The following is a 21,713-nucleotide window of genomic DNA, read 5'->3' as shown; positions in this document are numbered from 1 at the left end:
TCAAAAAACTAAATATTTATATGAAAGGTTTAACTCTAAAAGAACGTCAAGATAAACTTGTTAAATCTACTTTTGAAAGAAAAGGTGTTATTCTTGAGGTAAATGGGAGGTGGAGATTTGAACTTCATCGTGGGGTTATATATGAAGGAATGATTGGAATGTATCTTGGGAAAAATGATTCTGAAAAGAAAATTCCAATTACATTAGACTCATTACTTATAAAACCATTTCATGTATATATGGAATATCTTTTAGGAAGGAGTGTTTGTCTCAAAAAAGAAGGATTAATGAGAGCTGTTTTTGTTTCTTGTTCATTAATCAAATTTGGAGTTTCTATTGAAAATGCATTAGAATATGGAATCAAACATTTTGCAGTTAATAACTCTTATGAAGATGAAATAAAAAATAAAAAAGTTCTTGCTTCTGGAATTGTTCAATGCATAACCAGAGAGACACTTAATTCTATGATGTTATTTAATTCAAAACAAGATGCTGAAGTGTTTCGTAGTTCAGTTGAAGTAGCACCATTAGAGGATGTTATTTATTCATTTTCTGAGTGGTTAGAATTACCACTACGTAATTCAACTCGTTCAAAACATTTAACCTCAACAATTATAGGTTCATCAAAGGTAAAAGATATTGATGAAGTTCATTCTCAATCACCTCGTAATGTAAAACCACCTCCACTAGATAAGTCTGATAGTGATAAAATAGTCTCACAAAAATCATCTAAAGAAGTTAAAACAAGACCACACGAATCATCTCCTGAAACAACATCTCCACGAACTTCTGTTTTTGAAAAATCACCTGAAAAGTCTATTGAGAAAAGTGATTTATCAAAACAAGCAGAGAGATTAGATAGGATTGAAAAAATTATTAAAACATCAAAAGAGAAAGTAAGAAACTTTTCTAATTCTTTTGTTATATCAGACAGTGCACCATCTACTCCTAGGGTTGAACATGAAGCCAGACGAACTAAAAATGGTATTAGAGAAACTTCATTAAAATCGTTAAGTGAAACTCCACCATTAGAAAGTTATGAAGACCGAATAAAAGACTCTGAAGAAGATGAACAAAAGAAACAAAAGAAAGCATTAAAACTATGTCGGATGAGCATTAGTAATTTAGAAAACCAAAAATTTAGTAAATCAATGAGAAAAACAAAAAAATTTGATTTGAATGATGAATATCAAAATAAGGAATATAAATTAAATGAAGAACAAGAAAAAGCTCTAATAAAAATTCAATCATTTTCTCGTTCACATCTTATAAGAAAAAAATATAACTTTAACAAAATTAAAATAAGAAAAGCAGCTATTAATGAACTATATGAAACTGAAGTAAGTTTATTAACCAAAATGAAATTAATGGAAGAAAATTTTATGCATCCATTAATGGCACTTGGAGTAAGTAGTAACATTATTAATAAAATATTCCTTACACTTCCTCAATGTATTCAGTCATCAACAATTTTTGTTGATGAATTGAAAAAAAGAATTATACCATTTCATGCAGATACGTGTATTGGAGATTTATTAAGTTTATTAATTACGTATATTACTCCTTATCTCTCATTTACTACTGATTATAATATTGCATTAAATACTTGGAAGTCTCAACAAAAGAATCTTAATTTTCAAAAAGTTGTTAAATTAGCATCTACTTCAGATAATTTGAAAATAGAACCATTAGATTTGTTATTAGTTCAACCAGTTCAAAGAATTATGAGATATCCAATGTTAATTAAAGAAGTTATTAAACAAACACCACATAGTCATCCAGATTATCCATATTTAAAGAAAGCACTTAAAGAGTATCATTTCTTCTGTACATTAGCTAATGAAAGATCAAAAATGAGAGATGCATTAGCTGATCTTGCAAATGTATTAAATATGGATAATTTGTTTGTGAAAAATAGGTATTTAATTTGGTCATGTTCAGTAATAAATAAAAAGAAAACAAAACTTCATGTATTTAATGATATGATTATTCTTGTCCAAAAACAAGGAAGATCAGACAAATGGATTATTATTGATACTTTACCAATTGCAAATGATGTTGATGTTAGTTTATCACAAAAAACAATTACTTTAAAAAAGTATGGAAGATCAATTCCATTAATTGTAGAATTAGAAGATATACAACAAGCTAAACATGTTCTTAGTTCAATAAGTTCTATTATACGAGATGAATGTTATAATCTTCAAGACGATAGAGCATGGTTAGACTTTTTAGACCGAAGTGTTCTTAATTGATAATTTTTAATTAAAAATGGTGTATCATCTATAGAAATAAAAAAAAGAAACGAAATAAAAAAAAATCAATTAAAAAAATCTTTTTATTTCTTTTGAAGAGCAATACTTGCATCAACAATTTGTTTAATCAAGTCTTCCATCTTTGAAATTTCTGTAGTAAGATGTTTTCTATCATTTTCTAACTTTTCAATATGACCTTGTGTTGTTGTAATATTTTCATTAAGCATTTTCTTTGCTTCATCAAATGAATATTCCATCATAACATTTGCCTAATAATATTAAATAATGAATAATAATTAAATAAATTTGATAAAGAACAAACTCCAATCCATAAATTGACAGTTTTTGGTTTATTAATAGTAACTGGTAAATACAATCCATTAGAAATTTCGAATTTTGTTTTAACTTGGTCATTAGTCTTTTCTTCAAGTAAAATAACATATTTTAAAGTTGATTTTGTTTCATCAACTTTCTCTATTAAAGTTGTTTTTCTTTGTGAAACAAAATCAAGGAAAAATTTAAGATTTTTGTAAGTATCTTCAATTGATCGTATTGCTTGTTCTATTCCACCTTTTTCTTGAACATATTTTTTAACGTCAGGCTATTTAATTGATTTTTTATTTTTATTTTTTAAAATTTTTAAAACAAACTATAACTGGACAACAGATACTAGTTGGAGCAATTTCAACGACTTTTGCCATCTGTTTTTGAATTTTTAGTCCACCTTCAATTTATTTTTCATTTTCTTTAATTTTGTTTTAGTTTATTTAATTAAATATTTTATTAATAATTTATAATATAATTTATAATATAATTTATAATATAATTATAATTGTTTATAGATTGTATTTATTTTTCTTAAAATTGAAGAATTTCAAGAAAAAAACCAAAAAAAAAATAAAAATAAAAAAATAATTTAAATTTTAAAAACTTATTACAAGTAAATTCATTTATGAATATTACTACAACTATTCTTGATGAAGAAAAAAGTCTTATTAATGAATACCCACCTGAACTTTCACAAGAACCATATCTTATTGTTGGATTAATTGGAAATGAATATTTACCACAAGGAATAAAACAAAATTTATTTAAAGAAGAAGGTAATAATGGAGAAAGAAAAATTGTTCCTTACGTTACAAAGAAAGAATATTTACCATTAAGAAAACAACAAAAAAGAGATGATATTTATGAATTTCTTCAACCAGACCAAACATTTGTTCGTGCTGAATGGTTAAATAAAGTTAGACATAATACCCCAAGTGTTATTGTAATGTTTGAGACATCAGAAACATTATTTAGTCCCGATCATGATGTTGTACCACAAATAGAACTGATTAGAAATGATTTATTAACAAGACAAATTAAATTAGTTATAGTAATTATTACACATTCACCACAAGTAATTGTTACATCTGATAGTTTTAATTCTTTTAGAAAAAGAACAGAATTAGATGGAATATATTTTTTTAATTTAAGTGATATAAAGAATTCAATGATATCGTTAACAAATATTATTAAAGAACTATCAAAACAACATTATAATGAGATAGAATCTATTTTAAAAAATAAAGCCCAAATAACAAAATTACCTTGGAAAGCAGCAATATCATATTTTAAAGCTGCTTTTATTTCTGAAGTTAAAGAAAATAAAAATGAAAATATAAAAATATCAATTAAATTATATTCAAAAGCCTATGACTCTGCTGTTGAATTATTAAAAGTTGAAGAACAAAGATTTTATAAATCTTCAAATGTTCTTGCAACAAAAGAATTTATTAGTTGGATAATGTTTAGAATGTTTCATTTATTTGAAAAATTAAATCAATTTAAAGAAATGGTAGAATTTTTTAATAAGTTTATTAAAACGTGTTTAAAATATATTGGAATTGATGAATTTTTAAGTACACATTATTATTGGATTGCAAAACAATATCAGTTATTGGCATCAATTTATGAAAGAAATAAAATAAATGAAAATGATTCAATATATTATTCATTTTCATCATCTGTTTATATGTCACAAGCATATTATACAAATAAAAAGTTATATTCTTCAAATTTAATTCCTGAATTTTCTAAATATTTACCATCAAAGTGTAATCCAGAATATCTCTTTGATTATGCTTTAAAACAACATTTTTATACTTTATTTAAAATTCATGACTCTTTAAAACATAAAAAAATTTTAATTTATATTACTAAAAAAATTACTTTATTACTTCTTAATAAACCTTCTTTAAAAGATAATAGAATTCAATGGTGGAATGATGTCACTATTCTTAAAGTATTTAATGAAATTAAAATTCCTCAAAATGCTTTATATTATTTTATTGATTCACTATTTTCTTTATTTGATCAATGGAAAAAATTTGATCAAACTTTACCATTTGAATTAAAAGATGAAAACACTAATAATACTTTTATTATAGATATTTTAAATACTCTTAATCAAACTGATATTCCTTTAAAAAAACATATTATTAAAACTCCTTTACTTTCTTGTTTTGTTTCTTTTGCAACACCTTGTTGTATTATTGGTGAATCAACTTCAATTAATTTAGATATTATTAGTCGTTTACCTTCATTACCGTTATATAGAATTGAATTACTTTGTGATGATATTAATTATTCTATTAATTTACCTTCCCATTCAGTAAAACTACCTCAAAAATTAAATGGAAATTTAAAAATTTCAATTCCTTTTATTCCTAAAAGAATTGGAGATGTTAATATTCAACAAATAAATATTTATTTATCTGATAAAAAACCATTATTAATAACAAAAACTGAAAATGAATTAAAAAATAGTAAAGACTCTATTCTTAAATTTTTCGAAATTCAAAGAATTATTCCTGATTTTAAACCATTAACTCATCTTCATGTCATTCAAAGAAATCCTTCAATTAAACTATCAATTGAAACTGTTACTCCTGCTATAGTTGGTGAAAAATTACCAATTATTATTGAAATATTAAATGAAGAACATTATACACTTACAAATGTAATGTTATCAACTAAAAATGATGATGTTGTTCTTACATCGGATACACATTTAGATGAACCAAAGAAAGTTATATCATTTCCAAATATTGGAGTTAATCAAAAAACAAACAACACTTCTTATTTACAATTTAGTAAAACAGGAAAAATTTCTGTTGTTATTATAATCCATTATTCTGGTATTAATAAAGTAATGAGTATTGATAAAGAAGTTATTTTTGATGTTCACAAACCATTTAATCATCGATATGAATTTATTTCAAAAGAAGGGTCTCCTGATATTCTTCATTTCTCATTAAATAACAAATGTAAAATCCCTTTGGTAATTGATAAAGTATTGGCTCCAACAGTTCTTCCAATGACTATTCATCCAACAATATTAGATACTCATTATCCTTGTGAATTTTGTTGTATTCCACCTCATGTATCAACAATTAATATTACTATTTTCTGGCATCGTTTACATTTATTTAATGAAGAGATAATAGAAGGAATAACATCATTTGATATTAGGAAAATAACTGAAAATTATGAACAACAAATACCATCAACAAACCAAATTAATTTATTAGAGACTATTGAAAAAAATTATTCACAACCACCAGTTATACAATTTCATTAAAACACAAAGTTGAAAATTATATTAAACTATAATTTACTAAAAAAAGAATAATTAAGTATGTTCATTGTAATAGTTCATTTAATAACTCTTTTTGTTGTTGATTTGTTTGTTCCCAAATTGGTTCAATTAATGCACTATTATTTTGGAACCACAATTTAAGTTGTTCTGTAACTAAATCTTTTGTTACAGAACGAATATGATTTGAGTCTTTAGAAGCTAAACAACTAATAAGAATTAAAAGAGTTTTTGTAATTGTTTCTTTTGTTAATGGAATGAGTTGAGAACTATACAATGAGATAAGATGACTAGGAATAAATAAAAAAAACAAACTGAGCAAAGATAGTAAAAAGAAAAGAAAGAATATCATCTGGATATGAATCAATTGGAAGAAGAGAGAACCATGATAATACAATTTCTTTATTAAATGCTTGAAGGTTATAACAAATGCATTTACCAAGAGTCATTACAGAAGTGTTGTATAACATTTCACTTTCATCTTTTAATCCTAATCCAATTTTAATAATTTCTAATATTTGTTGAAGATAAGGTTGAATACATGGAACTTGAACAAGAAGTAAAATATTTTCCATACATTGATTAAGAATTTCAACATCTTTTGTTGATGCTAATTTAATAATAATTCCAATAATATTTTCAATAAATGAAGTTTGATTAGCAAATAAAATGATAGTTGAGAAAATTGAAGCAACAAACCCAATGACTTTTAAAGAAACACCATTTGTTGTAAGTGAAGCTTTTAGTATTGGTAATAAGATGTTTTGAAATTCTTCAAGGAAGAGTTGAGGCATAAATGTTGCCAATGTTTGTAATAAGGAACGATAATTAAAACAAAAAGTACCTTCTTCTTCATTACCCTCATCTGAATCTTCATCTTTTAGATTATTATCTTTTAATTCTGATTGTTGAATATAATTGACAAGTAATATCTTTAATACTTCAAGTATTGAGTTCATTTGTTGTTTTCCTAAAGGAAGTCTATTAGCTTCAATAATACGTTGTAGTCCAATTATTTGTTCACTAATAACTTCGATAGCTGTCTCAGTTATCAAATTTTTAATAATAGCATCAGTGATTTGTGAACAATAAGGAGTTGCTGCTATCATTGCTTGTTGTATATCTCCTGTTTCTTTTTCCTTACCACTAATAAATGAGCCAATTAAACTAACTGAACATCTTACAGCAGCAGTCCTAACTCTTTGATAAGCCTTTAAACCAATTAAAGGAATAACACTAGAAAGACATTGTTCAACATAAGGAAAGAAAATATTTTTAAGGTCATTTGACAAGTCTGCAATAGACGTTATAGCGTTAACTTTTTCTTCTGCCTCTTCAATGTAAACATTCAATACTTCATCACCACAATAAACTTTTTGAGTTTCACAGTATTCGCATTGTGAAACAATATTTAAATTTACACGTTTTAAAATAATTGGTATCATGGTTGGTAACATTGGAGCACACTGATCTTTTAATAAATCAGCTAAACGAGTAAATGATGTTTCTATATATCCAAACAATGGATCAGATATTTCAAGATTAGGAATATTCATTACTCTTTGAATTTCATTTATAATAATTTGAGTACATGTTCCAATATATTTATCATTTAATTTAGTTGCAATGATAGATATCATTTCAATAATTCTTCCTTTAACTTCAAATAAATCAGTGTAATCAGAAGTTTTTTCTAATACTCGTTGTAACATTGGAATAATTTGTACAAAAAAATCATCTATACCAACTTTCATTTTTAAAATAATGTTAGATAAAGAACATAATGCTTCAGCAACAACTCCTGGATCATCACTTTCAATTAAAGGTGCAATCACTTTAATAAAGTTATTTAAATATGGAGAAAGTTGTTGGGGTGTTAAAGATGAAATTAGAGAAGTAGCAAGGTCACATGCTTTTGATTGATTTCGAGGAATTTCATCAGCAATTCCAGTACCAATAATTTGTAAGACACTCTCAGCAATATTTTCTTGAGTATTTGGATATAATTTAAATATCCTATTACTAAATATAAGGACTTGATTCCTTACTCTTGGATTTTCATCACTTGAAAGTGGAAAGACTAAACGACAAAGATCTACAGCTGCTTTTGATATAGAACTCTTTTTTGAATTGATTGCTGCATTTAATGCAGTTAAAAATGCTAGTCGTTGTTTCCAATCTTTAGAAGTTAATAAAGAGATATGTTGAATAAGGAAATTAACAAAATTTGATGCACCAGTCATATGAGTAATTCGTTCTATAACTTCTTCTGCTTGAAAATAATAAGGGCTATCTTCAATTTCATCTTCATTAGTATACCATTCTGGAATATCATCAACATCACAAAGCCATTTCATTAAAGTTGTAAAAGTATATTTTTGAAGATCTTGAACATTTTTCATTTCTTTATAATAAATTTCAAAGATAGTAACTACTAATTCCATTGCAATACTATGGACCTCTGTATCATAATGTTCATCTTCATCTAGATTACAAACATCTAAAGCAAGTTTTATTGTTATTGGAATAAATTGAGCTAATTGAGGTATATAAACATCAAATATTTGTTGTTCAATTTCAAATACATAAATCCATAAACTATCAAAAGAAGTGTTCTTGATAATTGTAAGAGTTACTTGATGAAGTATAGGATATAATGAAATTGCTTTATCAAGACACATATTATTATCGTTGGCATATTGTATTAATTCTTTAATAATACTCATTGCATTAGACATGAGATCTCCATCATTAGAACTAATTGCTTGATTAACTAGATTAACAATAACATCAAATGCATTTTTCATATCATTTGGTGGTATTGAAACAATTATCTTTTCTAATAAATTTAAACAATAATTTTGATGTTCTCGATCTCCTTGAACACACATATGAAGTATTGAAGGTAAGAATTGAGGAAAAGGGATAGAATTAGTTATACAAATACTATACAATTTTTCAAATATATTAACATATTGATGTAAAATACTAGCCATATTTTCACTTGCCATTTTATCTAACAATTTGGTATTTAATGAGTCTCTGTAATTAGGTGATAATTTCAGATATAATGTATCGTTTAATTCAAACATTTTACCAGCAAAGAGTGTCATAGCCAATTGACGGATGTTAGGGTCCTCATTATTCATTTGTAATATATGTATTGTACAAAAATTTTCTGGATTTGATTTTAATGCACCATACATACCAAGTGCCCATTGGTACTCTTCGGCGCATTTAGGCTCTCTTTTTGTTGGTCCTCTATGAAGAACTTGAAATATTTTAAGACTGAACTGTGCAAGATCCATTGTATGAATTTTCATAGTTTTTTCTTTGTTTTAGTTTTTTATAATAATTAATTTTATCATTAAATTCCTTTATTATTTCTTTTTGTTTTTCATTACTAAACAAATTTATTTTATTTTTTATTTCTGTTTTTTATAACAATAACAGTGTTTCATAATTTTATTAATGAAGAATCAGACTTGCATAAAAAAATTTCAAAACTGGCGTTGAGTGATTTGAGATAAATTAAAAAAATAGTCCAACAAAGAAAAGAATTAGAAGAAACAGTTTTGGCTATTGATAAAATGAAAAAAGAAAAGTAATAATAAATTTTAGAATAATAATGAAATAGAAAACGTTAAATTGAAATACTTATAGAGTATAACATTCAACAAACACAGAAAAGTGAAACAATAATAAATTAAATTCGAATTTTGTGAAATGTTTTTTTTTAAAGGTTTGAAGAAATGTTGAATCTAACAGATTCAATTTTCTAGTATAAAAAAAATTGTATTTAAACAACTTCCACTGAAAAGTTCAGAACTCAAATAGAACTTTTGAACTAGAAATGAGATTCATAAAATATAATGGAAGGAGTAGTTTCACATCATAAATCATCTAAGAAAAAAGTATCATCTTCCAAAATGACACTTACCAAACCATTTCTTTTTGGTGTAAAACATTATAAAGATTTTTATGCAATACAACAAGGAGTTTTAATTGCATTAGCAAATCAGTGTTTTGGAATAACATTAAAAAAACCAAGAAAGAATGCTAAATTAACACAAGTATTTCCAAGAGTAAAAACATTACACTTAAAAGATGAAAATGTAGAGATTATTGATTTTACTGATATGGTTTGTCATCCTTTATTTGAAAAACATTGTGAAGATGTAAAGAAAAGACAAACAGCCCAAAGAAGATTTGAAAAGAATAAAAAAGTTTTTATGCAAAATTTGTTGATAGATATCCTATTAGAATTTGGATTCTTCTTTGATTCTAAAATGGCACGTCATAGTCAAAAAACATTTCGATTAGAACGTATTCAACGAGTATTTTATAAAGGGATTGAAATTCTCAATCTTGATAATTTCATTTCTAAAGGAAATGAAGTAAATGATTATCTTTGTGGGTTGTTTTCAAATGATATTCAAGTAACTTTACAACGTAATGACCCTTCATTATTATCTGTTTTCGGCATTTCAATTAATTAAAAGGAATTTCATGTTTTCTTTTAATTTTTAAAAGACTTTAAACAAATAAACTTTTTTAATAATTAAAAATTAAAAAATAATTCATAAATAACCATCTTAAAAACTACTTAGAAAAAAAAACAAAAAACAAAAAACTATTGACATTTTTTGTTAGAAAAAATAATTTGAATTAAAACAATATTGGCTCTTTTTATTGAAGTAAAATTGAAAAGTTATCAGGCATTTCATTTTTTCTCTTACGTATTCCAACCAAATTCATTTTATTATTCTTTCATATTTTCTGAACTTTTCCTAGAATTGATAATAAAATCTTTTATTTCCTATTCTATTCTTCTCTTTACTAACAAAAAAATATAAAAGAGGTTATTAACTGTGCATATTATCATTGATACTTCAATTTTTGTATCACTAAATCCTAAATATAACTTTTTTAAGAGTGACTTTACTTAAAACATCTTCTAATTAAAAAAAATCTTCTATAAAATTCGAGTTGTAGTCGAGTGAATTTCGAGTGAATTTCAGATAGTTTTCTTTTATGCTAACTATAAATAATTCAAAATTGTTTCAATCTAATTAATCAATGTCTACTTCTGTAAATCCTGCATCTAACCCAGGAGTTGAAATGCAATTACTTACTGATGGATTTGATATCTTTGATGTCACTCCTGATCCAAATAATTTAATGGCAGCAGCTCCTAGAACTACAGACAAAGGTTCTGTTAGTGTTTTTATGATGTTTAAATATGCAACATGGATTGAAATTATTTTTAATATCATTGGTGTTGTAATATCTCTTTGTGATGGTGTTTTATATCCATTAATTGCAATTCTTATTGGTGATGTGTTTGATTCTAAAGCATTCAATCCACTTGCATATGATGTTGCTGAAATTGAGAATTTATGTAATAAAACTTCATTAAAATTTATGTATATTGGAATTGGATTATTCTTTACTTCATTAATTAGAACAATTATTTTTGATGTTACTGGTGGAAATCAAATTAGAAGAATTAGAAGATTATATATTAAATCTCTTCTTGATCAAGAAATGGGTTGGTATGATGCTCATAATAGTGGAGAAATGACTTCTAGAATGTCTGGGGATATTTTCTTATTACATGATGCTATTGGTCAAAAAGTAGGTGAGTTCTTTTCTTATTTTGGAATGTGTATTACTGGATATGTTATTGGTTTTGTTAAAGAATGGAAATTATGTTTTGTTATGATCTCCGTTGCCCCTTTCATGGTTGGTGCTGCTGGTATTTTTGCTTTTGTTCAAACAAGAACTGCATCATCTACTCAAGCATCTTATTCAGTTGCAGGAGGTATTGCTTCAGAAACTATTTCTAATATGAGAACTGTTGCTGCTCTTGGTATTGAAAAGTCAAGAATTCATCAATACCTACAAACTTTACGTCATTCTCTTCATGTTGGTATTAGAGCTTCACATGAAACTGGAGGTTCAACTGGATTATTATTCTTCTTTGTGTTCTGTGCCTTTTGGATTGGTTACATTTATGGTGCTAAAAAAATTCAAAAAAGAGATATGTCTGCAAGTAAATTGGCAATTGTTGTCTTTTCAGTACTTTGTGGAACACTTGGTCTTTCTCAAATTGCAACTCCAATTGGATCTATCTTTAAAGGAACATCATCAGCATATAGAATATTCAAAACAATTGAAAGAGTTCCAAAAATTAAAAATGAAGGAAAGAGACATATTAGTGAAATTAAAGAAGGAAATATTGTGTTTGAAGGTGTTTCATTCTGTTATCCAACAAGACCAGATATGTTAATTCTTAATAATTTCAATCTAGAAATTAAAGCTGGACATTCTGTTGGATTAGTTGGTGCATCTGGATGTGGTAAATCAACAATTATTGGATTATTACAAAGATTATATGAACCAGTGGATGGTAAAATTATGATAGATGGTATTGATATTAGAGAGTTTGATTTGTATGAATATCGAAGTATGTTTGGAGTAGTTGGACAAGAACCTTCACTATTTGCAATCTCAATCAAAGAAAATATAGCACTTGGTGCACATAGAAATATTCTTGCACCACATTATCATGATACATCAGATCCACAAGATTGTTTATTAATGCCAGAACTAGAAGAAAAAATTATGAAATGTGCACACATTGCTAATGCTACTAATTTTATTAATTCACTTCCTCAAAAATTCGATACAGTACTTGGTCAACGTGGTGCTCAAATATCTGGAGGACAAAAACAACGAATTTCTATTGCAAGAGCTTTAATGAATGATCCTAAATTACTTATTCTTGATGAAGCTACTTCTGCATTAGATTTTAAATCAGAAAAGATTGTCCAACGAGCATTAGATAAGGCTGCTGCTGGAAGAACATCAGTTATCATTGCACATAGATTATCCACAATTAGAGATGCACATAGAATTCTTGTATTTGATCATGGACAAGTTGTTGAAGATGGAAATTACACAACATTAATGGAAAAACAAGGACTATTCTATAAACTTGTTAAAAATCAAGAAATGGGAAAGAAACAACAAGAGAAATTTGATAATGATGAAGATTTAGAAGAAGATGTTGTTCCTGAACAAAATGAAGTTGACAAAACATATATTGAAGTTGATGATGATCATAGAACTAATTGGCAAAAATTTAGTGCACACTTCCTTGTATTTGGTAGAGTCTTCAGATTAAATCTCAAAGAAGTTCCATGGATGATTCTTGGATTTATTGGTTCAATGATATATGGTGCTTTATTCCCAATTTTTGCTTATTTCTTAGCAGAAGCAATTTGTATGCTTGTTACTGTTTATTTAACTGGAATGTCTGATGATAGTGAAATTATGAAATACTTCTATATCTTCCTTGGCATATCTGGTGCAATGTTTATTTCAACATATTTACATAAAGCATTCTTTATGATGTCAGGAGAGTTCTTGACATATAGAGTAAGAAAATTATCATTTTATGCAATTTGTAGACAAGATATAGGATGGTTTGATAAAAAAGAGAATTCAACTGGAAGATTAGCTGGAAGACTTGCAGCTGATGCAACTAAATTAAATGGAGTAACAGGTAATTTGATTGGAACAATGATTCATTGTTCATTTTCACTTATTATTGGACTTATTCTTGGATATATCACAAACGTAAAAATATCATGGGTTTCCACTATCTTTGTTCCATTAATTGTATTTAATACATATATTCAATTGAGAATTTCAGTTGGATTTGCTGGACCAGAAACAAAAATCTATGCTAATGCAGAAAATCTTATGACAGAAGTTGTTGAAAATATAAAAACAATTAAAATGTTAGCAAAAGAAGATTATTTCAAAGAGAAATATTGTAGTTATCTTGTTAAACCATCTAAACGAGCACCATTTACTGCAATTATTAATGGACTTGTTCTTGGATGGGTTCATGCATTTATATTCTGGAAATATTCTGTATTAATGTATGTTGCAGGTCAAGAATTAAAGAAAGATCCTTCACAAATGCCAGACATTATGAAAGCATTGTGTTCTATTATCTTTGGAGCTATGTCAGTAGGATTTGCTGCAACATATATGGCAGATTTTGGTAATGCAAAAGTTGCAGCTGAAAGTATTTTTAAAATTATAGATAGAAAATCACCTCAAGATCCATTTAGTAATGAAGGTGAAAAGAACTTTACTATTGACCAAGTTGAATTAGATGATATTAAATTTAGATATCCAACAAGACCAGAACAAGTTATTCTTGATGGAGCAAGTTTTGTTATTCCTAAAGGTAAATCTGTTGCACTTGTAGGACCTTCTGGTTGTGGAAAATCAACAGTCATTCAATTAATTGAACGTTTCTATAAACCAGAAAGAGGAACAGTAAAAATTAATGGAAGAAATATTCAAGAATTTAATTTAGCAACACTAAGAAATAAAATTGGATATGTTGGACAAGAACCATTATTATTTGCTGGAACTATTGGAGAAAACATTGTTAGTGGTATGTGTGGAAGTTGGACTGATGACCAATTAGAAAATGGAGGAAATCTTGTTGCAGAAAATATGGATAAAATTGTAGCTGCTGCTAAAATGGCTAATTGTCATAATTTCATTTGTCAACTACCACAAGGATATAATACTATAATTGGTGAAAGAGGAACTTCATTATCTGGTGGTCAAAAACAAAGAATTGCTATTGCTAGAGCATTAATAACTCAACCTGAATTACTTATTCTTGATGAAGCAACATCAGCACTTGATTCTGAATCAGAAATGATTGTTCAACAAGCAATTGATAAGATTGCTAAACAAGTAACATCAATTGTTATTGCTCATAGATTATCAACTGTAAAAGATTCTGATATTATTGTTGTTCTTTCTGGAGGAAAGGTAGTAGAACAAGGAACTCATGATGAACTGATGAAAGAAGAAGGTGTTTATTTCCACTTGGTACAAATCCAAGCTCAATAAAATAATTTATTATCAATTATTATAAAGTTTTGTTTATTTTGAAATTTAAATTAAGCAATAATGAACAATAAAATTATCTAGAAGTTTTTCTCCCTTTGGGTTTCTCAATTTCACTATATTCTTTTGGAGACATTTTTTTCTTCTTAGAGTATTCAGTTTCATTGATTATACTCATTAGTAAATGTTCCATTCCCATTTCTTTAAGTGGTGTTGACAAAGAGACATCTTTCACTGGTCCACTAAATGAATGAATTTTTGTTCCACGAGCATTAAAACTTTCACGAATTGCATTAATTAAATCTTGTAAAGTGTTTTCTTCCTTCATTGTAACAAAAAAATCTCCTGAAATTGGGTTTGGAATTTTTATGATAAATACGTTGCTCATATACTAATTATGAATTTATCTCTTTTCAAGTTTTTCTCTTTTTAATTTGTTTTTTAATTTTCTTCCTTTCTAAAAATGTTATTAAATTATAAAGTTTAAATTCTTTGTATTTTGATTTATGTTAAATAAAACGAATAAAATATGACTTTTTTATTTTTTCACTTTAATAATTAGATCAATGTTTTGTGTCTTTTCTTTTTCTTTCTATTTTTTGTTCATGACTACTAGGATTTTCTCTTTCATAGAATCAGTTCTTTGTTTGTTATTTAGTTTCATATTATTGTCAGACACTAATACATTGTTTATTCCTGTTTTAATGTTTATTACCGTTATCATCATTTAACACTATTCATCTTTTGTGAGTAGTGATACCATTAGTCTTTTAAACACATTATAATCATCCAATATTCTTGTACAATATCATCATTATTTACTTTATCTCCAGTCTTGGTAATTCTGCTATTTTTCTCTTTATTGGACCACTAACATTTGTTATTATTCCATTCTTTTTTTACATTGGTTTTTAGTCATTTTCCACAAAATAATTTTTTTGTTAATTTGTAAGGTTTTTCTTTTCATCATATTAGTAATTATCTTTGATTCGTACAGATATAATATATGGTTTAACTGAACTTTTCTTTCTTCACCACTCATTTTAATAGTCAATTTATTAGCCTGATTTAAGTAACACAAATAATAAGAGAATGATTATTATATTATTCTTCTTTTAAACCAAACAATCAAAACTTAAAATATTAAAAAAGATTAAATTAAACAAATGATATTATGAATATATATAATTATATAACTAAATTTAAAATATTAAATAATATCAAATGTTTAATGAAAAAGAAAGAATTATAAGAAAAAATTATTGACTTTGTTTCAAAAAATATTTTATTAATTTTGAATAATGGAACATGAAATAGTTCTACCATCAAATATATTTTGCTATTGTTTTTATAAACCTGGCATTAATAGAACTGAGAAGGTAGGAATTTCACCTCATTCTTTTAAAATAGTTATGGTCTACAAACAATTAAATCTTTATTTTCTTTGAGCCCATAAAAAGCAGCATGGGCACATTCCACTGTTTCAAAAGAAATATAATAATGATTCTCTTGTTGGGGAAGGGCTTTTATACGTCCAACTTTTCCATAGTTCTCACACAATTTAACAATATCATCATCCTGATATTTTTGGGATTGTGAAATGATTTTGATAATTGGGATGAATTGATGTGGTGTATCGTTCATATAAGTTTAGATGATTAAATTTTATTTTACTAAAATGATTAATTACATAATAATTATACTATTTGAAATAACTATTAATATAGTTAAAATTAATTTTTAAAAAGTTCTGTTTTTAATAAAAATAAGTAAAGATGGACTCATAAAAGAAGTTATAAAAATAAAAGAAGAAAACAATTTTATAAACTTCTCTTTAAAATACCAAACCAAAAAAAATTTTACATTGAAATTCTTTTTTGTTTAGTATTTTTAATTACAATCATGTGTTGACTGATTGACTTTCTTTATGAAAGATTTCAGCAACTTTTATAACATTTGAGGGGTTGCAGATACTGATCTAAAGATAGCTTTCCTGCTTCCATTTCGTGGTTTAGCTTTAACTACAGTTAATGAAACTGGTGATGTATTTTGTGAGTCAAAGACAACTTGGCTTTCTTTTTGATGGAATGCTTTATCTGGTGTTAAGAAGCGATATTGAGAATATTCAATCCCTGAATAAATATCAAGATCTTCTTCACTATTTTCCATCACTTGACTAACCTCGTCTTTCTTTTCCTCTTCCTCATCATATTCCCATGGCATAAGCCCACTGGAAACTTTAATCTTTCTTCGACTCAGTATACCACTTTCATACATCCTTTCTCTTCTTTTACCATTTTTCTTACCACTTTCTTTCCCATTATTTGCCGCATTAGGTGGTAATGAATAGGATGGATAGTCACCAACACTTCTATATTCAATACTCAATTGTTCTAATAAATCTCTTAATGGTTTTAATTGTGATTTGACATCACTTAACTTTTGATTTCCATCATGGTTGTGGTCGTCCTCCACTAATACTAAAGGAGTATCACAATTAGGACAAAACATTCGGTGAGTAGTTGTATCATAATAATCCATCGCATCGATGTATGAATACTTATATCCATCTCGTGGACACATGTATGAAGCTTCATCTACTTTACGAGAATCGTCATAGTTATTAACAATTTTACAATATTTAAATACAATGTTTTCAATAGTTTCTTTATATTTAATAATATACGCCGTTGAATTTTTTCTTCGGTCTCCATTCATCTCAAAAAAGGGAGTTTCTCCAATAAATTTTTGTTCCTGTAATTGTTTTAAACAATTAGAAACTTTATTTACTGGCATCCCAATTGCTTCACTTATACTTTTATCTGTTTGGTATGACTGGCAGCTTTGTAATTGAATTAAGACAAGTAATGAAGATGAGTCTAATATCAGTCCAACTGCCGTTTGTAAAATTTTTTCTACAAGATTAAATTGTGGTTTTCTCGTATCAGTGGACATTAATTATGATTTTCAAGTTTTTTTATTTTTTATCAAATTACCCTTCAGCCAACCAAAACGATTTTTAATTTTTTTTATGTTATTTTTATTTCTTTTTTATTATATTTTTATAATTCTTCAATTTTCTTTATTTCTTATAAGTCATTTTCTTAAAATAGATTTTCTTTGAGTTTTGTAATCATCTATTTTTTAATTTGTTTTTGTCACAATTTATCATTTTTATTAAATACTCTATGTTTTCATGACATTAATGTTGTTTGTTGGTGTTACTTAATTGTGATAATTTAGAAATACTTTCATTATTTTGAACTCTTTAAATATTTAACATAAATTTATAAATATTTAATATTATAAATATCAAAACAACACTTAGAAATGAGAAAAGAAATGATAGAATAAAAGATTAACATAAATAATGAATCACATGAATGATACAAATTGAATGATATATAAAAGAAATCAGAATTAAATAAAACATTAAATAAGTAAATATACATTACAGATATTAGAATATATTTAAATACAACATAATCATGTGTTGATATTTGATAAAATGAATGAGTATAAAATATATTAAATGAACAATGAAATAGAACAACACCATCATATGTTACACTTACTGATACATAAATAATTAATAGAGAAACAAAAAAAGAATCAAAATAGAATAATAAGAATACAATAATTGAATGAAAATGAAAAATAAGAAGAATATTTAATGAAAAATCTATTCAAAATGATATGAAACAATTAACAATTAAATTAGATAATGAAAGACGTGATAAAACAATAAATGAAATAGAATATAAAAGAGAAAATAAAATAATTATAACAGAATAAATAACAACAAAGATAATAACTAAAATGAAAGAATAAAAAACAAATAATAGAAAAGAATAAAGAAATGAATTATTACATAACATCATATTTTAATGATTTACAAATACAATCTAGTAAATATGAAGAATTACATGAATAAATGATAAATAACAATGAACAACAACTAAATGATAATGATATGATAAAAAGAAAATAAGAAATAAGAAAATAATAATAAATAAACAAAATGAACAAATGATATAACAATACATAGAAATGAAGAAAGAATAAATGAAATTAAAATAATTAATAGAGATACACATCTTTGAAGAGAATAAATTAATAATCAATATATCAAATATTTTATTAGATAAAATCAAATAAATATAATAATATAAATGCATGAATAGTTATAAGATTAAGAATAACAAAGAATAACATTAACATTAACAATTTTAAATGATAATAGTAATGAATTTGAACAATTATATGAAAGAAAAGAAAATTATACATCTATTACACAAACTATAATTGAATAAATTAATATTAAATTAATTAAAAGAAGAAATAAATGAAACATAGAGAAAATAAGAATAAAATAAGAATAAGAAGTAGAATTAATAAACAAGAAAGAATAAAATAATAAATAGAGATATTGTTAATCTCACCAGAACAATGAACAATATAAAATAAAATTAATAACACTTAATTATCTACATTTTTTTATAATTAATTGTATTTTCATTTATATTTTATTTTTATTTCTATCATTATTAGATATTATCATTAATTATGATGAGATGTTTTGTTATTTCTTATTTTTTATTATTTTTAGATTCGAAGGTAGCACGTTAGAGACACCACACAGAATCCTAAATTATTATCATCCTTCGATTCTCCCAGTTATGGACTGGTTATGACGTAGCGTTTGGTTAGAAAAACACATTACCCGGTACTGAAAGAATAGCAGTGTTTATTATGTACAATGACAGAATATCATTGACAATAAAAGAATGGGTATTTATAAAGATGTTATTATTACTTGTTATGATACAAATATATTTGATAATATAAGATTATCAAAGGAAAAAAAGGGTCTAGTGGTTGATATTAAAAAGAATATTAGCCCAAAGCAATACAGTAATAATTATATATTCTCCTTAAAATAAGAAAATAAAGAAGAATTTTAATACTCATCAAAATTAAAAAGAAATTAAATAATGAATATTTAAGTAATCAATGTCTAAAATACTCTATTCCACATCAAAAATGAGAAAAGGAAAATCTCACAGTTCAACAACTAAAATCAAAGAATAAGCCAATAGTTGAAGAACAAATACATTTAAAACAAAGTGAGAGATTATTTAATCTCCCCTGAGCAAGGAACAAAAGAAAATATTTCTATTAATACTTAATTATCTACTTTTTATTTTATTATTCTTTATTTTCTTGTTTTTATTATTGTTATTTAAAACAATAAAAATGAAATGACGCTTATTAAAATAATAAAATGATGTGTTATAAACGTGTATTTAAGTATTTAATCATCTGATTTTAATCTGAAATTCATTAAATTAAATGGAAGAATTGATGAATAACCAATTAATTAAAGAAGTAATAGAAACACTTCCAAATATTCAACAATCAATTGATGATACTAATAAACAATATCAATATTATTTAGGAAGTATTAAAAATGAAATATTTGAGAAACAAGATAATGAAACATATTCAGAAGCAATTAAAAGAGGAGAAGGAATATTTGATAGGATGGATGAAATAGTTAGAAGAAGAAGAGTAGTAATAGAAAAAGGACAAGAAACAATTAATAAAATAGAAACAATGAAAAATAAAATGAACAAAATAATAGAAGAATGTAATGATGAAACAGAAACAATAAATAAAACTAAGAATGAACTAATAGATAAAATCATTCACATGGAAGAAATGGATATGAAAGACAAAATTAAACCATTAGAAGAAGAAATTAACAACATTAAAATAAGATTTAATAAAAAGAAAGAAGAATGGTTTACACATTATAGTGATTATTTAGAGAGGAAGAAGAAAAAAGAAGAAGATGAAGAAAAAGAGAGAAAGAAACAAGAAGAAGAAAGAAGAAAAGAAGAAGAAAGAAAGAAACAAGAAGGAGAAAGATTAAGAATAATGAAAGGAATGACTACAATGGAAGAAATGAAACAAATAGAAGAATGGACATCAAGAAAAGTATCCAATATACTGTTTGATTCAGATATTGATAATTGGAATGTTAATACATCAGTATTTAATCAAAGAATAATAAATAAAGAACGTATAATAATTATTATTGAAGATACAAATGGAAATAAATTTGGAGGATATGTTAATGTGAAAATTGATAAAATTGATAATTGGATAAATGATCCAAAATCATTTTTATTTTCATTAAAATCAAAAGGAAGAATACAAGGAATGATGAAATTTGATATTAATATACCAGAATATGCATTTTATTTATGTAATCAATCAAATGATATTTTGTTTGTATTTGGATTTGGATATGATATTCGTGTTCGTAAAGAAAATGATAAAACAAAATCATATTGTGAACAACATTCATATGAATATAAAGGAATATCAAATGCACTTTGTGGAAAACATGATTTCACACCACAACGAATTATTGTAATTGAAATGAAATGATTTTTATTCATTATTATTTATTTGAATTATAAAAACTAAAAAAGAATATAAAATAAAATCAATAAATGAATATGAACAGCCATTTCTTTCATCTGCCAATGAATGAAATGGTGAATATAAAAATGGACATATTTCATTCTGGTTTTATTTTTATTTCATTTGAAATTCTCACACCCAATGAGGGTGTTAATTTAATAAATAATAAAAAGAAATAAGAATAAAAGATAAATAAAAATATAATAAAATATTTATTTGATTCTTTTTTATTTATTTTTTATTTATTTTTTATATTTATTTATTTTATTCTTCTTCTTTTATCTTTATATCTATTATATATTTCTTATTTTATTATTTATGTTATATTCTTATATCTTTTTATTCTTATTTTATATTTATTCATTATTATTCATTTCATA

General features: G+C 25.3%; 8 protein-coding genes across 8 annotated transcripts, besides 28 other annotated features; 4 read left to right on the top strand and 4 right to left on the bottom strand.

Moving 5' to 3' along the window:
* Nucleotides 1–20: 20 nt before the first annotated feature.
* Nucleotides 21–2,255, top strand: EDI_202650 (Rho/RAC guanine nucleotide exchange factor, putative; the record flags this gene model as incomplete). Its single annotated transcript, XM_001741239.1, has 1 exon — nt 21–2,255. The coding sequence occupies one exon, from the start codon at nt 21–23 to the stop codon at nt 2,253–2,255; it is 2,235 nt and encodes a 744-aa protein (XP_001741291.1).
* A 52-nt stretch (nt 2,256–2,307) lies between these two features.
* Nucleotides 2,308–2,344: a sequence feature (AT_rich).
* EDI_202640 (uncharacterized protein) lies at nt 2,339–2,956 on the bottom strand (the record flags this gene model as incomplete). Its single annotated transcript, XM_001741238.1, has 3 exons — nt 2,339–2,524; nt 2,578–2,856; nt 2,906–2,956. 3 exons carry the CDS (start codon nt 2,954–2,956, stop codon nt 2,339–2,341), a joined length of 516 nt encoding a protein of 171 aa, XP_001741290.1.
* Nucleotides 2,526–2,563: a sequence feature (AT_rich).
* Nucleotides 2,858–2,900: a sequence feature (AT_rich).
* Nucleotides 2,957–2,980: 24 nt separating the features above from the next.
* Nucleotides 2,981–3,089: a microsatellite.
* Nucleotides 3,090–3,131: 42 nt separating this feature from the next.
* Nucleotides 3,132–3,170: a microsatellite.
* A 37-nt stretch (nt 3,171–3,207) lies between these two features.
* Nucleotides 3,208–5,880, top strand: EDI_202630 (uncharacterized protein; the record flags this gene model as incomplete). Its single annotated transcript, XM_001741237.1, has 1 exon — nt 3,208–5,880. The coding sequence occupies one exon, from the start codon at nt 3,208–3,210 to the stop codon at nt 5,878–5,880; it is 2,673 nt and encodes an 890-aa protein (XP_001741289.1).
* Nucleotides 3,902–3,943: a sequence feature (AT_rich).
* Nucleotides 4,425–4,476: a sequence feature (AT_rich).
* A 12-nt stretch (nt 5,881–5,892) lies between the features above and the next one.
* Nucleotides 5,893–5,935: a sequence feature (AT_rich).
* Nucleotides 5,936–5,941: 6 nt separating this feature from the next.
* On the bottom strand, nt 5,942–9,203 carry EDI_202620 (importin beta-3 subunit, putative; the record flags this gene model as incomplete). Its single annotated transcript, XM_001741236.1, has 2 exons — nt 5,942–6,164; nt 6,211–9,203. The coding sequence occupies 2 exons, from the start codon at nt 9,201–9,203 to the stop codon at nt 5,942–5,944; spliced, it is 3,216 nt and encodes a 1,071-aa protein (XP_001741288.1).
* A 7-nt stretch (nt 9,204–9,210) lies between these two features.
* Nucleotides 9,211–9,334: a microsatellite.
* A 433-nt stretch (nt 9,335–9,767) lies between these two features.
* EDI_202610 (uncharacterized protein) lies at nt 9,768–10,394 on the top strand (the record flags this gene model as incomplete). The annotated part of the gene is made up of 1 exon (XM_001741235.1): nt 9,768–10,394. The coding sequence occupies one exon, from the start codon at nt 9,768–9,770 to the stop codon at nt 10,392–10,394; it is 627 nt and encodes a 208-aa protein (XP_001741287.1).
* An 18-nt stretch (nt 10,395–10,412) lies between these two features.
* Nucleotides 10,413–10,485: a sequence feature (AT_rich).
* A 489-nt stretch (nt 10,486–10,974) lies between these two features.
* Nucleotides 10,975–14,844, top strand: EDI_202600 (multidrug resistance protein, putative; the record flags this gene model as incomplete). Its single annotated transcript, XM_001741234.1, has 1 exon — nt 10,975–14,844. The coding sequence occupies one exon, from the start codon at nt 10,975–10,977 to the stop codon at nt 14,842–14,844; it is 3,870 nt and encodes a 1,289-aa protein (XP_001741286.1).
* Nucleotides 14,840–14,898: a sequence feature (AT_rich).
* A 19-nt stretch (nt 14,899–14,917) lies between these two features.
* Nucleotides 14,918–15,229, bottom strand: EDI_202590 (uncharacterized protein; the record flags this gene model as incomplete). The annotated part of the gene is made up of 1 exon (XM_001741233.1): nt 14,918–15,229. The coding sequence occupies one exon, from the start codon at nt 15,227–15,229 to the stop codon at nt 14,918–14,920; it is 312 nt and encodes a 103-aa protein (XP_001741285.1).
* A 445-nt stretch (nt 15,230–15,674) lies between these two features.
* Nucleotides 15,675–15,965: a repeat region.
* An 11-nt stretch (nt 15,966–15,976) lies between these two features.
* Nucleotides 15,977–16,137: a sequence feature (AT_rich).
* Nucleotides 16,138–16,498: 361 nt separating this feature from the next.
* Nucleotides 16,499–16,610: a sequence feature (AT_rich).
* A 178-nt stretch (nt 16,611–16,788) lies between these two features.
* EDI_202580 (uncharacterized protein) lies at nt 16,789–17,796 on the bottom strand (the record flags this gene model as incomplete). Its single annotated transcript, XM_001741232.1, has 1 exon — nt 16,789–17,796. One exon carries the CDS (start codon nt 17,794–17,796, stop codon nt 16,789–16,791), a length of 1,008 nt encoding a protein of 335 aa, XP_001741284.1.
* A 60-nt stretch (nt 17,797–17,856) lies between these two features.
* Nucleotides 17,857–17,931: a microsatellite.
* Nucleotides 17,859–18,020: a microsatellite.
* Nucleotides 18,021–18,110: 90 nt separating this feature from the next.
* Nucleotides 18,111–18,288: a microsatellite.
* A 134-nt stretch (nt 18,289–18,422) lies between these two features.
* Nucleotides 18,423–18,508: a microsatellite.
* Nucleotides 18,509–18,529: 21 nt separating this feature from the next.
* Nucleotides 18,530–18,697: a microsatellite.
* A 76-nt stretch (nt 18,698–18,773) lies between these two features.
* Nucleotides 18,774–18,933: a microsatellite.
* Nucleotides 18,834–19,024: a microsatellite.
* Nucleotides 18,995–19,090: a microsatellite.
* An 8-nt stretch (nt 19,091–19,098) lies between these two features.
* Nucleotides 19,099–19,258: a microsatellite.
* A 5-nt stretch (nt 19,259–19,263) lies between these two features.
* Nucleotides 19,264–19,337: a repeat region.
* A 7-nt stretch (nt 19,338–19,344) lies between these two features.
* Nucleotides 19,345–19,447: a repeat region.
* A 1-nt stretch (nt 19,448) lies between these two features.
* Nucleotides 19,449–20,045: a repeat region.
* Nucleotides 20,036–21,713: part of a repeat region that runs on past the window's edge.
* Nucleotides 21,195–21,713: part of a repeat region that runs on past the window's edge.

Source organism: Entamoeba dispar, genomic scaffold, assembly GCF_000209125.1.
Source record: "Entamoeba dispar SAW760 scf_1105229463659 genomic scaffold, whole genome shotgun sequence".
Classification (NCBI taxonomy): domain Eukaryota; phylum Evosea; order Mastigamoebida; family Endamoebidae; genus Entamoeba; species Entamoeba dispar.
The sequence above is the reverse complement of the archived record's forward strand: the minus strand, read 5'-3'. Positions and strand labels throughout refer to the sequence as shown.